The 13,079-nt window shown below is 43.2% G+C and overlaps 1 protein-coding gene across 1 annotated transcript in view; it reads right to left on the minus strand.

The window, feature by feature from the left end:
* The window catches only part of AFF1 (AF4/FMR2 family member 1), a 94,897-nt gene that overhangs the window by 38,586 nt on the left and 43,232 nt on the right, over positions 1–13,079 (minus strand). The window contains exons 5-7 of the mRNA XM_021702294.2: positions 9,820–9,906; positions 8,815–8,851; positions 5,519–5,570 (exon numbers count right to left, since the gene is read on the minus strand). Coding sequence (XP_021557969.1) covers positions 5,519–5,570; positions 8,815–8,851; positions 9,820–9,906 — 176 coding nt within the window. The remainder of the gene's footprint in view (positions 1–5,518; positions 5,571–8,814; positions 8,852–9,819; positions 9,907–13,079) is intronic.

A 13,079-nucleotide genomic window follows, 5' to 3' on the forward strand; every position in this document is an offset into this window, starting at 1 on the left:
CCATAATGTGAAAAATGGCAAAAACGAATTATAGCACATCTGGGTGACCACCTCAGCACCCACTAGAAGGGAATCAAACCTCTTAGACCCAGTCTCACTCACACCAGTAAGATCTAGGTCAAGAGAGCATAAGGCCCAAGGGACATACTCGACTATAAGCTTTTCTGGGGCAGGACCAAGTCATTTTCACCTTCATATCTTCTATATCCAGAACTTGGCAGGTAACCCTAAAAGGCTGGCTGAATGAGTAGCAGCACCCTGTTTGCTGCATAGGTAACAGTACTGCGTAGCTGCGCCCACTGTGTGCTCAGAACTCTGCAGACACTGCCTTTACTCACAACCGTATGGCCGCCTCTGATCATGCCCTCACATTCTGAGGGTGAGGAAACGGGCTCAGAATAGCCACCGACCCTGCCCACATCATGAAGCTGGTACATGCTGGATCTGGAACGCAAAAGCCATTCCGTCTCATACGATTGCCTTGTTCCGGCTAATAGAGGGCGCAATGGCTAGAAAACCTACATGATAGGAGGGATTCTCCAGAATCCCCGGAGAGAAAGACTTCGATTAAAGAAAACAGTAATTACCCTGCTGGAATAAAATGGATACGCTCTTTTTCCCTTATGAAAATAAATGAACTGTAAACCTCATATACTTTTAAAATTGGTTAAATGACTAATTTCACTTCCAAACGCCAAGACAAAGCAGCTATTTCAAAGCATATGCCACCATATGGCCTACCTTGGCCCCGGTCAAAAGAAGCCCAATACTCAGGTAGAGCCACTCTTTGAACTAACACGTAGGTTTAACCACATTTTACATTACCGGTGAGGCAGAATTTTTATTTAGAGGTTACCAACTATCCTCAAGCCCTTTGTACAAATGCATTCTTCAGGCCAACTGCTCTGCAACGCTTAGAGAGCCATGTACACGTCCCGGCAGGCAGGCTTCAGTGACTCAGAGCCCGAATGTTACTGTGTGAAGACACACAAGACAAGCCTTTATTCCTTTTCCATTCCCCAGTCCTGGGCTTGCCAACGACTTCACTGCCAATAGTCTGTAACATCTCAATTCAAACCCCAAAACTACTTAAATAAGCTGATTTTTTGGCTCAACATTTCCTACAATTGGGCCGTACATTTTATTTGGGAAAGAGCAAGTGAAGGCAAGCTCACGGTAATTAGTAAGTCACAACCCTGGTATTAGGTGTGCGTAAGATGGCACGTAATACTTTTCCGAAACCGCTAATGAACATGTGAGAATTGGTGAACTTGAACAATCTCACAAACTGAAAACTGATTTGGGGATAGAATGGGCAACGGAGGGCAGAGAAAGAGAAAGAGGCTGGGCTCCAAAGCAGACATATGTAAGTCCCCAAATCTAAACTTCAATCAGGCTGTGATTCCTTTTTTTTGATCAAGGGCGGAAATACGGACTGCAAATGCTTTGCAGGAGATGAGGGAAGGCGACAAATTATGAAGAAGGCTCCACATATAATAAATGAAAAACTGAAAAAAACAAATCTCAAGCAGTTGTGACACTGCATATAGGGGGGACTCTCCAAATGGTGACAGTGGCTGGCATTATTCAAATTCAGGGAGGGACGGTCTATGGGAGATTATGGACAAACAGAGTGGAAAGTGACAGTACACAGAGTAATCAAGGTTAAAAACTGCCAGAGGTGTAAAAGACAATTTAAAATCCATGGATGAAGTGAAGATTATCTGAGGTCATGGAAGGACATGAGAAAAATTACAAGACTATAAACGAGGGGAAATCTAAGTTAGTAAATAAGATTAAATCAGTAAGTATAACAGGGATGCCTGGCTGGCTCAGTTGGTAGAGCGTGTGACTCTTGATCTCGGGGTTGTGAGTTCAGGCCCCATGCTAGGCGGAGAGATTACTTAAAAAAATAAGTATGACAAATAAGATATTAGTGCAAGAATGACATACTGGACAACCAGGAAAAACCTAGAAAAGTTATTGCCTTAAATCCCATGTATTAAGTACTGTTTATACACATATTTAATCAAGTTTCTATGTAAGTTTTCTTTCCACATTTACTCTTAGTACTTACTACATGCCAGGCCCTGCTCTAGATTCAGTGGATACAACTCTAAGCAGACAAAATCCCTGCTTTGTGGCACTGACAGTCTAGGAGATAAACAACTAAAATATATACTTTTCCCTTGTGAAGAGGGAAATAAACAACTAAAATATATATTTTTTTCAATGGGTAAAAAGCCTACGGAGGGGAATAAAAGAGTAAAGATGGGCGTGGGTTGCTTTTCTACATGGGGTAGTTAGGGAAGTCTGCGCTGGTAAGGAGATTGCATACACTGCAGGAACAGGGGGTAGAGTGATCTGGGCACCCAAAACAGCAAAGAGGGGGCGCCTGGGTGGCTCAGTTGTTAAGCATCTGCCTTCAGCTCAGGTCATGATCCCAGGGTCTTGGGATTGAGCCTCACATCAGGCTCCCTCAGTGGGGAGCCTGCTTCTCCCTCTCCCTCTGCACCCCTCCCCCAGCTTGTGTTCTCTCTCTCAAATAAAATCTTGAAAGAAAGAAAGAGAGAGAGAGAAAGAAAGAAGAAAGAAAACAGCAAAGGGGCCAACATGGCCACAATGGAAAATATACCAGAATATGGGGGGAAAGGGATCGTAAGGGGGGTAGACAGGTAAGTTACTGGCAGGCTTTGGAGGCCCCTGCAGGGTGAGACAGAATACACATTCTTGTGGAAGTAGACCACATCTTGTTGATTTAATAGCCCAGCATCCCAAGGTGGGTGGAAGGCACAAACTGCCTTCAGGGCTAACAGATTCTTAGCGCATTAAAACATATCTTATTCAATCTTTCAGGCAATGTTTAAATTAGTCTATGGTCACTTACTGCAGGAAATTAGCAGTTATGATCAAATGTGAGACTTAAATGGACCTCCACAGGCTCCTTCAAAACCATGCTTTGCATAGGCAAAGGAACTACTTCAAAGTTGTCACTGCCAGTAAGAATTACTACTCCCGGATGTTTTCAGATGGCTTCAGAGCCTGCTGCAAAATCTATCAAGCCCCTTTAGACGTGGCAGAAATTCTCTGCCTCGCTCTCCCATCATTCAGGCTCCAGATCAAACGTCACCTCCTCTGAGAGACCTTTCCTGACCTCCCTCCCAAAAATATCACCACCACCCAAAAGAACTGCTCCCTGAGCCTGTCGCCATCACAGCACCTAGAGTTTGTATGACATGACAGCTGCATTAAGTTACAAGAGAAAAAAACAAGAATTTTGTCTCAGCGGCCACCGTTTCCAAGTCCCTAAAGCAGCACCAAGCACACAGCATGTGTTCACTAATTATGCCCTGAATGGAAGAATGGAAGCAATTTTTGGAAAGATCTCCAAGTCACCTGGAACCAAGTCCAGAGAATAATATCGTATCTGAGGATTCCCAAGTACTAGCAACTGAAAGAAAAAGCATTAAGACCTAGATAGACTGAGTTTTAAAACCACAGTACACATGATCCCGAAATGAACGTTTTTTTCTCTGACATTCAAAGTGCGTTAGACCATCTCTCTGGCACTCTGCCACTCAAATAGTTTCAGTGCATGTCATAGAGCCTACACACTGACACTAGATCAAATTAACCTGTGAGCACCAACAGATGTGACCTACTGAGTCTGAAACCATGACTGCACTGCACAAATTAATCGGGACACGGACGTGATTCCTTTTCCCAGAGGTACATTTCTGGCTCTTATCGATCCCACCATCCCTGCCCATCCGACCACCACCGTACCCCCCTCATTCTCTCTTCCTCTGTCACGCTTCCCTTTCCTCTTCGCCTCCTTCGAAGGGGCCCTGTCTTCCTCCCCTCCTTCAGTCTACCAGGATCATAATAAATACTCTTTTCTAGGCGATTTTATATATGGCAAATGAACAGTTTTGTAGAGAGCACTACCTATGTCATATGCCTGTCACACACTTGTAGGCACCTCTGATTTCTGGGCTTCAACTCAGCAGGAGGACGGCCCATCTCTCTGAGGAGCAAACCCAGCACAGAAAATGGTCTAAGTCCCTACCAACTACCCGAGCCTGAAAGCTGATGGAAGTTGGTGGTATGAGAGGGTGTGACTTTGGCCTGCTCGGTGTGAAGCTGCTTCTTGGGCCTCGCTCACATCCAGTGGCCTTTCCTCCTCTCCCCACAGGCCCAAGGACACAGCGGCTTCCTTTCCTCTTCAATTCCCCCTTCCTCGCTGCCCCAAAAAACACAGACAGGGGCCTTTTATGGTCTAAAGGGCTTTACTACCAATCGTTACAAAGAGCACAAGGTGTAAAACCTTGGGGGAAGTTAGAGCTTCCACAGAATCGTTACAATTGCAGTCCCTTGAACTACAGTTTCTGTTCTCTACCAGCCATCGATTCCAGACTTCCAAAATTCAGGAGCCAGTAAAATTTAAAAAGGAAGGAAGAAAGAAAGGGGGGTGGGGAAGGGAAAGAAAAGGCACATAAGGTTAAAAAAAAAATTTTTTTTCTGGTAAAGGACAATAAAAACAAGCAAAAATCTCACCATCTGCCAGTACCACAAATGAAATAACTTTTATTACACGCACAAAAAACTCCACCCTTTGAACTGTAAGAAATTAATCTTTAAAAGTATCTTGCCATATTGTTCTTTTTTTCTTGTTTTGTGATGGAGAAAGGAGCTGGCACTTGGGAGCCGTGATTTAACTTAGTCCCACATTCAGTCACGGTGAAAAGATAAAATAACCTCTTTGCCTCGACTACACAGCTTCTCAAAATACTCAACCCACAGCAATGACCCCTTCCAAGATGCATGGAACAAACACTGTACCCAGAGCAAAGCTGGAGCTTAAACCCAAAATTCGGGGAGGCCAGCGCCTCCCCCTCCCCCGTCAGTGACTGACTATAGATACTGAAGGAACATCACCTCGTTCCCAAAAACCCTTTGCAGTTGGAGGAAAACAAGTATTACTTCAATACCATCAAGAAATGACCAAGTGGGTCCAATTGCTGATTTGAAAATCTTTATTATGTACTTTAAACCGTTCTAAAAACCCCAAATGTATCTGGACTTACTTGGCCTTAATAAAGAACAGCTGGGCAATAGGACTCATTCTTTATTAGTTAAAACTAGGCCAAAAAAGTGGCCAAAAAATCTTAAATTGTACACATCCCCTAAAATTTGTTTTCCAAAGCAAAAGCTATTTAGGACTGAAATTTACAACGCTGAGACCTTCTATTTTCCACAGTTAATATGTAAAGAATGGCTCACATGCCTTTCTTTTGAGAAGACGCCTTAGCAAACTCTCTTGTGGTGCCTGAACCTTCAACAGAAGAACTTAATCCAAGTATAAATGTAGGGCATTACTTCCTTTTACAATGCAGTGGTAGGTTATGAAAGTCATTACTTGAAAGCGGTAGGAAAAAAAAAATCTAAGCAATGGATTTACATGGGAAATTACCATGTTACGTTATAAACTTTTAATAAACAAAAGCATATTACTTACGATGTTCCCTGCTGAGAATTAGTGTGGGTTTTTGAAGATGTATCATATTGTTCTGTGGGGGAAGGAAAATGATCAGAGCAGCACAATGAGACACATTCCTGAGTTTATTCCTTATAAATCCCTCCCTTTCTGTGCTGTCCCCCTCACCCCCGTCCTTGCTTTTTCCACCTGAACACTTAGTCTACTTCAACTCGGTCAATCATAGCGCTTGCTATATGCACCGCACAATGGTGATACAATCTCACCATCATACAATAGCACTTACGTTACCTCTAGAACGAGGACTTGCTCAGAATCGAAAAACCCTGAACAGAGCAAAAGCCACAGAAAAGCCCTGCTTGCAACACACCCTACCCCATGACTGGTAACTTTCCTACATGCTGGGGACCTGACTTTCCTTGATGTCAGCTCGCGGTGGGGGACCCCCATGGAGGCCCTAGGAGAGAGCTGCTCTCACACCCACCTGGTCTGCCCTTCCCCATCTACCAGTGATTTACCAGCACTCCCTTTTCCCAGCCTCTGACCTCCGTCGAGTGTGCGCTCCCTCTCACCTGTCCATTATTCAACACCTGCCCCCATCCACGGAGTCACACTGCCTCCCAGATACAAGATGTTCAAGGCACTCGACCCTATCCTCGATGAGCTGACAAGTGACTGAGGGACGCGTGCCGGGCACACAAATATCTCCAATGGCGGGCAGTGTGAGAGGGGCACGCAAATCGGTCACATAAATGAACGGTCCCAGGAATCTAAAGAATGGTCTCTCTCTTGGTAGTGACTAAAGAAGGCAAGCTAGACAAGGAGCAAAATGAATTGTGTCACAAAAGATGGGTGAAGTTTTGACAGAATGACTGCCGGCCAAAGGGAGAGGAGGAGGAGGAGGAAGGCCTTCGGGCAGGAGAGGGAAGATTTAAAACCGCACAGACTTGGAAAGGGTATGGACGGTGTACAAAATGTGTGGACACGATGGAAAGACAGGTGAAAGTCAGATTTGGGAGGGCGCTGAATGCCAGGATGGTAAGTTAGAACTTTGTTTGGCAATGAGACACCACCAAAGGTCTCTACCAGGTACATGCTAGAGAGATTCCTCAGAAAGATTAATTTAGTGGTGCCACCTGGCAGAACCTAGAAAGGAACGGGCAATATTAACGGTGGAGGCAACAACCCATCTGGGAAGCTGCTTTAGGCGTGAGGTAATAGGGACCTGAAACAGAACGGGGAGTGAAATGGGAATACGGGTGCCTTTTAGGCAGGCTTGAATGAGATTTCCCAACAATGTCATGTGGAGACCTTGCAATTAATCACTTTACCCTCATGGCGGCAGCAGCTCTTACATGACAGTTATAACTGCTTCCCCTTCTGGCTAGGAAGCTACAGGCAGAACTACAAATTGGAGGGGCTAAGGCCACTCTTCGAGGCACTCACAGGGACTCTCATATACTGGTCTTCACTGGGTTTGAAGCACCCCAAGGCTCTGATTACCCTTAGGCATACTTCATTCTCTGCAGGCTCCAAACAAAACCTTAAGATAACTAACTCCCTCTTCACCCAACATAAAACTAGACCTCTCTAGGGTTCAACTAGGCCCCACTCTCACAAAAGTAAACAAGGTTCCCCGGAACACGGACAGACAGAATGGCGGCAGCATGAAAAACCCCAGGGTAAGCATCTAGTGAGCCAAGACCTACTGGAGACCTGCCAGGGTCTGAAAACGCCTCAGAGCAAGAGCAAGGAGAAATTGGCCCACACTACTCCATCGGCTGAGAGGGCCACCCATTCTCCGCCAAGAAAGTGCTTACCAGCTCATCTTCAGCTAGATTTTGCTAAAAGGGGAAATCAAACAATTTAAAGGATTAAAAGGGTCTTTCTAAACCAGGAGTTAGCAATCATCAAAGCTGTGAGGAACCCAGGGGAAGGCATATGATCTGCCTGGCGGGCAGCCCTAGCAAATGGGGAGAGGGGAGAGCAAGCGGTAAAGGGGCACACAGCAAGCCTGTCCACAGCTGAGCTGGCCGTCCTGCCGAGCCTTGTCCCACTCCACTGCTTATTTGTCTCTGGAGAGACCGCCAAGATGCTGAGAAAAAAAGATTTCCCAATCGCCCCAAGAAGCCATTAATTTTGGTTAATTTTACCTTGCCACTTATACAAATACCGTGGCAGGATGATCAGGTTTATTTCTCTGCATATGGGGGAAATTCAGTCATGAGTCCTTTGCAAGATCTTATTTAGTATCTAGAGCAGAGAATGGCAAACTTCTTCTATAAAGGTCAGAGAGTCAGTATTTCTGGCGTTGCAAGCTGTACCTCGTGGCATAATAATAAATGAACGGGCATGGCTGTGTCCTAATAAAACCTTCTTTACAAAAACCAGCTGCAGAACAGATGGACTCTCAGGCTATGGTGGGTCCACCCCTGCTCTAGAGGAAAGGATATTCTGTTTCTTGCTTTCCTCATCTTTTTTCTACTCTCCTCACATCCGTGCAATTTAAACTGTAGAAAACTAAAGGGAAAAAAATATATAAGTGAGGGAAAAGAATGAGGTGGGGAGATTTGAGGAAGAGTCACCTCCATGGAGTATCTATGTGCAACCTTCTCCCAACATACATACATATCCTACTTTGGTTGCCCTATTTTTTTTTGAAGACTAACACTTCATAACTTGGACATGCACCATATATTAATAAACTAAATGACTGCAAATACCCTAGTCATTTTTATAACGTTTGAAATGCCTTGCATGTAGTTGAGACACAAAACTTTATTGAATCAAGGGGTTATTGATGAAGAGAATGGCTGGATCCAGTTAGCTTACTTCTGTTTCCCTCTGAATTCTCAACTATTTACAATCCATAAGAGAGACCAAACAAGAATTGCAGGGTGAATACATAAAGAAAAACTAAAGAAGCTATGTACTCTATTCCTTATACAAATTTCTTACTTTTCTTAGAAAAAAACACAAGAACCACAAAAAATATCCCAATCTATTCTATATACTATTCCTGGGTTACAATGCTTTGAGAGTCACATTCAAGATGTGTGCATACGTCAGGTAATTATATTTGTTATAATTATGACACATTATATTTGTCAAGTACTTTACTATGACATCTTCATTAACTCTTTGCAACGATCTGAAATTCCACCTAAAGCACAGTTTTATGTTTGTGCTCCCTTCCTATTCTTTCAAAATAGGAAGCCCTCATATGTGCTGGGCTATTTTGCTTTTTTTTTTTTTTTTAATAGTAAAACAACAAAAACCATGCTTTGTTCTCCAATGCAATAATCAGTTCCACCTACTTTGGTTTTGGGTTGCAGAACTGATGTGCTGAGAATCCTAGAAAGAAAAAAAAATCTCTAGTTATTATTAAGGTTTATAAATCTAAGGTTGCATCACTGCTATGTCTGATGAACACTGATAAATCTATTTTTTACATATGTAAAATGGGTTTTAGTTCTTCTATTTATTATTTATTTCTTCTATTCTTTCCTAGAATTTATTTTTCCTTTGGTATTGAGCAAAGATTTATTCATTTATTTTTACAAAGTATAATGTTTTTACCAGGAATAACAAACAACATTAAAAAAAACTATCATGAGAAAATATGTAAAGTATCTAACATGGCAGATTCTGGTCTGGGTAGATATAACCTCTTTTGAAAACAATACCATGCAAAGGAATAGCTATAATATATTAACAGTGTGCATGCATACCAAGGTGGACAGAACACAGATCTGAAGGTGCTATTTCTATACTCTGAAGGTTATCCCAAAGCACAAATAAGCAAAGGAAAATGGCAGGGTTTAAAATACACTGTTCACAAATACTTCAACGGAAATATGCGAGTCAGCAACTGATTCACTTGTTATTAAAACCAGCACTAATGTAGATGATCACAGCAAACTTTAAGAAAATTAGTAGGTATGAGAAAGTCTAAGATTTATGTGTTATGCATATATCTAAATTCCGAACGAGGATTCAGACACCTACGTCACTCACTCTCCCTGTACTTCTGTTTTCCCATGTCTAAGTAAGAAGTCTCAAATGAGAGAATTTACTGAAAAGTCCTGAATGCTTTCATAAGCTACAAAACCCCATACAAAGGTAAGATGTTCTTACCCACATAATTTGGAGAGTGAAGTGTTTGAAAACATTATGAAGCACTTCAGAAGCTAAGTTAGTGGCAGTTTTAACCTAATCTGCAAAGATTTCAACAGCTAGTGCTAGGTTAATCTATCTCATAGCAATACTTCAGACTTTGCACGGGTGTGGATACACGGCCTGTTGTACTTGTAAAGAATTACCTTTGTGGGAAAAGGAAATTTGGAGGGCTCGGCTGTACTAGGCGTGTGTATTGCTGTCAAAGGAGGCGGCCATGAATGGGTCATTTCCTGGAAAGAGACATGGAAAGGGAAGAAAAAGTAAATGATAAATAGGACATTTATTGCTACGTAAGTTAACTTTTCAAACTAAACGTAAAGTGGATTGGTGGTAAATAAAAAGTGAAATCTTAGAAGTTATTTATTTTACTTTTTAAAAGACGCCTACTTAACGGGCTGTGTTCAGACGCTGAAGATCTCCCACTCACAAAACAGCATTCAGTTCAGAGAGGAAAAACAAGAATGCAGAACATGAGCGGTCTTCACACTGGAGATCATAAAGCATATTAACAGAGCTTATGTAACTGTGAACACGGAGTCGCGACTCAATGCTTACTTTCTCCCTCAGCTTCTTTATTGCATTTCCTGGAATTATTTAAGTTCAAAGGAAGAAGAACTTTCCTGTTTGACTTAAGCAAACAAGTAATTCAGGTCACTTGTTCCACTTGGGAGAGTTTTAATGGATTTGACCCTCCCCTGATACACACTATTAGTACATACGAACTTTTTTTGGGGGGCGGGGAGGGCCTTAAAAAATTACCTTCCCTTTCCAGTAATACAAGTTTCACTTCTATTCACTATTTTCATGGAGGCAAGATTTCTCTATCTCACAAATTAACATATTTATCTTGACCATGAATTCTTTTTTTTTTCTAAGCACATTCATGACTTATAGTCTGCTTTGCTAAAAAACTGGCGGAAAACAGGTCAGATTAAACGTGTCTAAACACAAATACATGCATGCGTGTGCGCGCACGCACACACACTTTGGTAAAGAGCTAAAATGGCATTGGAGATCATTCATATCAACCCCTCCATTTTTTTTTTCCAGATTTTATTTGTCAGAGAGCAAGAGAAAGAGAGAGAGGGAACACAAGCAGGGGGAGCGGCAGGCAGAGGGAGAAGCAGACTCCCCGCTGAGCAAGGAGTCTGATGTGGGGCTCAATCCCAGAACCCTGAGACCATGACCTGAGCCAAAGGCAGACGCTCAACCATCTGAGCCACCCAGGCGCCCCTCAACGCCTTCATTCTTACAGATGAGAAAACTGAGGCCCAGAATGACTGGATCAGGCTGATGGCTGAGAACACACAGCGTGGGCCCCTTTGCTTCTCCAGTCTAAGAGCAAGAAGTCCATTCCCACGTGTGTCAGACTTGCCTGGGAAACTGGCTTAAAGATGGACTGGCAACTCCCTACCAGCGAGCGGGCGACCTCAGACTGCACCGAATTACTTCACTTGTACAATTGTAACACTGCACTCTTTTCAAGTGCGGACAACCTCTCCATTACCACAGAAACGCTATCCGATCCTTGAACAACTGGAGATGGATCTCTAGCAGGTATTTCCATCCCCAACCTCTGCATCTTCCCCCTTGCCTTTCCTCATAGCCACTCTCTGGGTTGCTATCACCCCAGGACAGACAGAAATAACCGGGCACAGTGATGAGCAAAGTCCCTGATTCTGGCTTTCTTGAGTAATGTTTGCTAAAGGCGAAGACATGTCCCTGTTCACTGACTAACCCTCTGCTTTGTGCAGCACAAAGGAAGAATTCTGTCCTCAAATATGATGGAAAGAGTAACCACTCTGGAGCCAAAGTCCCAGACTGGAATCTGAACTCTGATCCTTACCAGCCCTGGGCAGCCTGAGGTGCCTGAGCCCTCTGAACGGCTGTTCTCAGTGAGAGGTGAACTAAGACCACTTATTTTTCTGAGGATTTGAAATGAGGGTAATTTATGTACTGTTTAGATATATGGTCATAGAAAGTACTTAAGTTAAAAGCATCACAACTTTTAATTAAGTCCGGTTTTTCAAGAATTTCAATACTGCACCCAAGAGAGCTCCTTGCTGTTTTATTTCTTTTACTGTCCTTTAAGGAATGTGACCATTATACCGCTACAATGTAAAAATGCAATTAATTGAGGTGTTTGAAAGTATCCCCCCTCTTCTGTTTTCCAAGAATTTCTTTAGAATCCCAATGGTATCTATGACTTTTAGTCACCAGTTATTCCCAGAAAATGTCCATTGTACTTACAATGCCTAAGGCTGCCCCAGCTATTAAATTAGGCAGTTGGAAAGTGCATAAACTCTTTCAAGCCCTAGGTTGTTTGCCAACAGTCTGAAAGAATTTATACACTTCCCTAAATGCCTAGCTTACTGGAGGGAGTTAGGCCTTAGAAGAACTGGGGCCATAAGGCACAGAGACTGCCCAGAATTGCACTCAAGGCCATGAATTCACTGCCTACCTAAACAATGACTTATCACACCTGCCCAGTCTTGGCTTGTTGGCTTCTAGGCACCAGGGCTGACGTTGCTCCTTGCTCTCCACCTTGCTCATTCTGCTCTAGACACACTGCCTAGCTCTTGGTGCTCTTCTAATACAGCAACCTGTTCCCACCTCAAGGCTTTTTGCATTCTTTCCTCTGTCTAGTCCTCTTCATTTGCCTGCTGTCGGACTCATAGTACTTAGCAGTACCTGACATTTTTATTGTATAATTATCTTCCTCCTGTAGTCCCCTTTAAAGCAAGAACTCAGTCTTACTCATATGGAATCCCCAGTGCCTAGGAAAGTATTTGAGGCTTAGTGGGTATTTGTTGCATAAATGAATGAGCAAATACTAGTGCTGCCACTCACTGTCACAGCATCCCTACTGGGAGGCTACACTGAGGTCATGTCCACGAGTACTGCACTGACTTCCCCAGGAGGCTGTCCAGGCCATCCCACTGTAAGGAGAGAATGTGAGCTGTTTCGATACACCCAGTGAGGACATGAGGGCACAGTGCCCTATCTGGATCTCATGCACGACCAATTCCTAGTTTCTAGTAGTATCTATCTGCTATCTCCTTACCCCATCAGCCTGCAGGAATTATAGGCCACCACCTCCCCTTCATTAAAAACACTTCCACTCTTAATATTTCCACCACAGAACCAAACAGTATCTTCTATGATTGATTTTTTCTATTAGGGAACTATTTACTGCTTCTATTGCCCATCAGAAAGATTTGTGTTAGGATTCCTGGCAATCTTCATAAATTGCTGGTACAAGAGAAGAACAGGAACCATGAGGCAGAGGAAAGTATCTGGATCAGCACCAGAGAGTGGGAGCTAGATCATACCCTAGAGATCATTTATTAGCCCACGGCCTTCATTTTACCAACGAGGAAACCGAGGCCCAGGGCACATGATG

This window comes from Neomonachus schauinslandi, chromosome 2, assembly GCF_002201575.2.
Source record: "Neomonachus schauinslandi chromosome 2, ASM220157v2, whole genome shotgun sequence".
Lineage (NCBI taxonomy): Eukaryota > Metazoa > Chordata > Mammalia > Carnivora > Phocidae > Neomonachus > Neomonachus schauinslandi.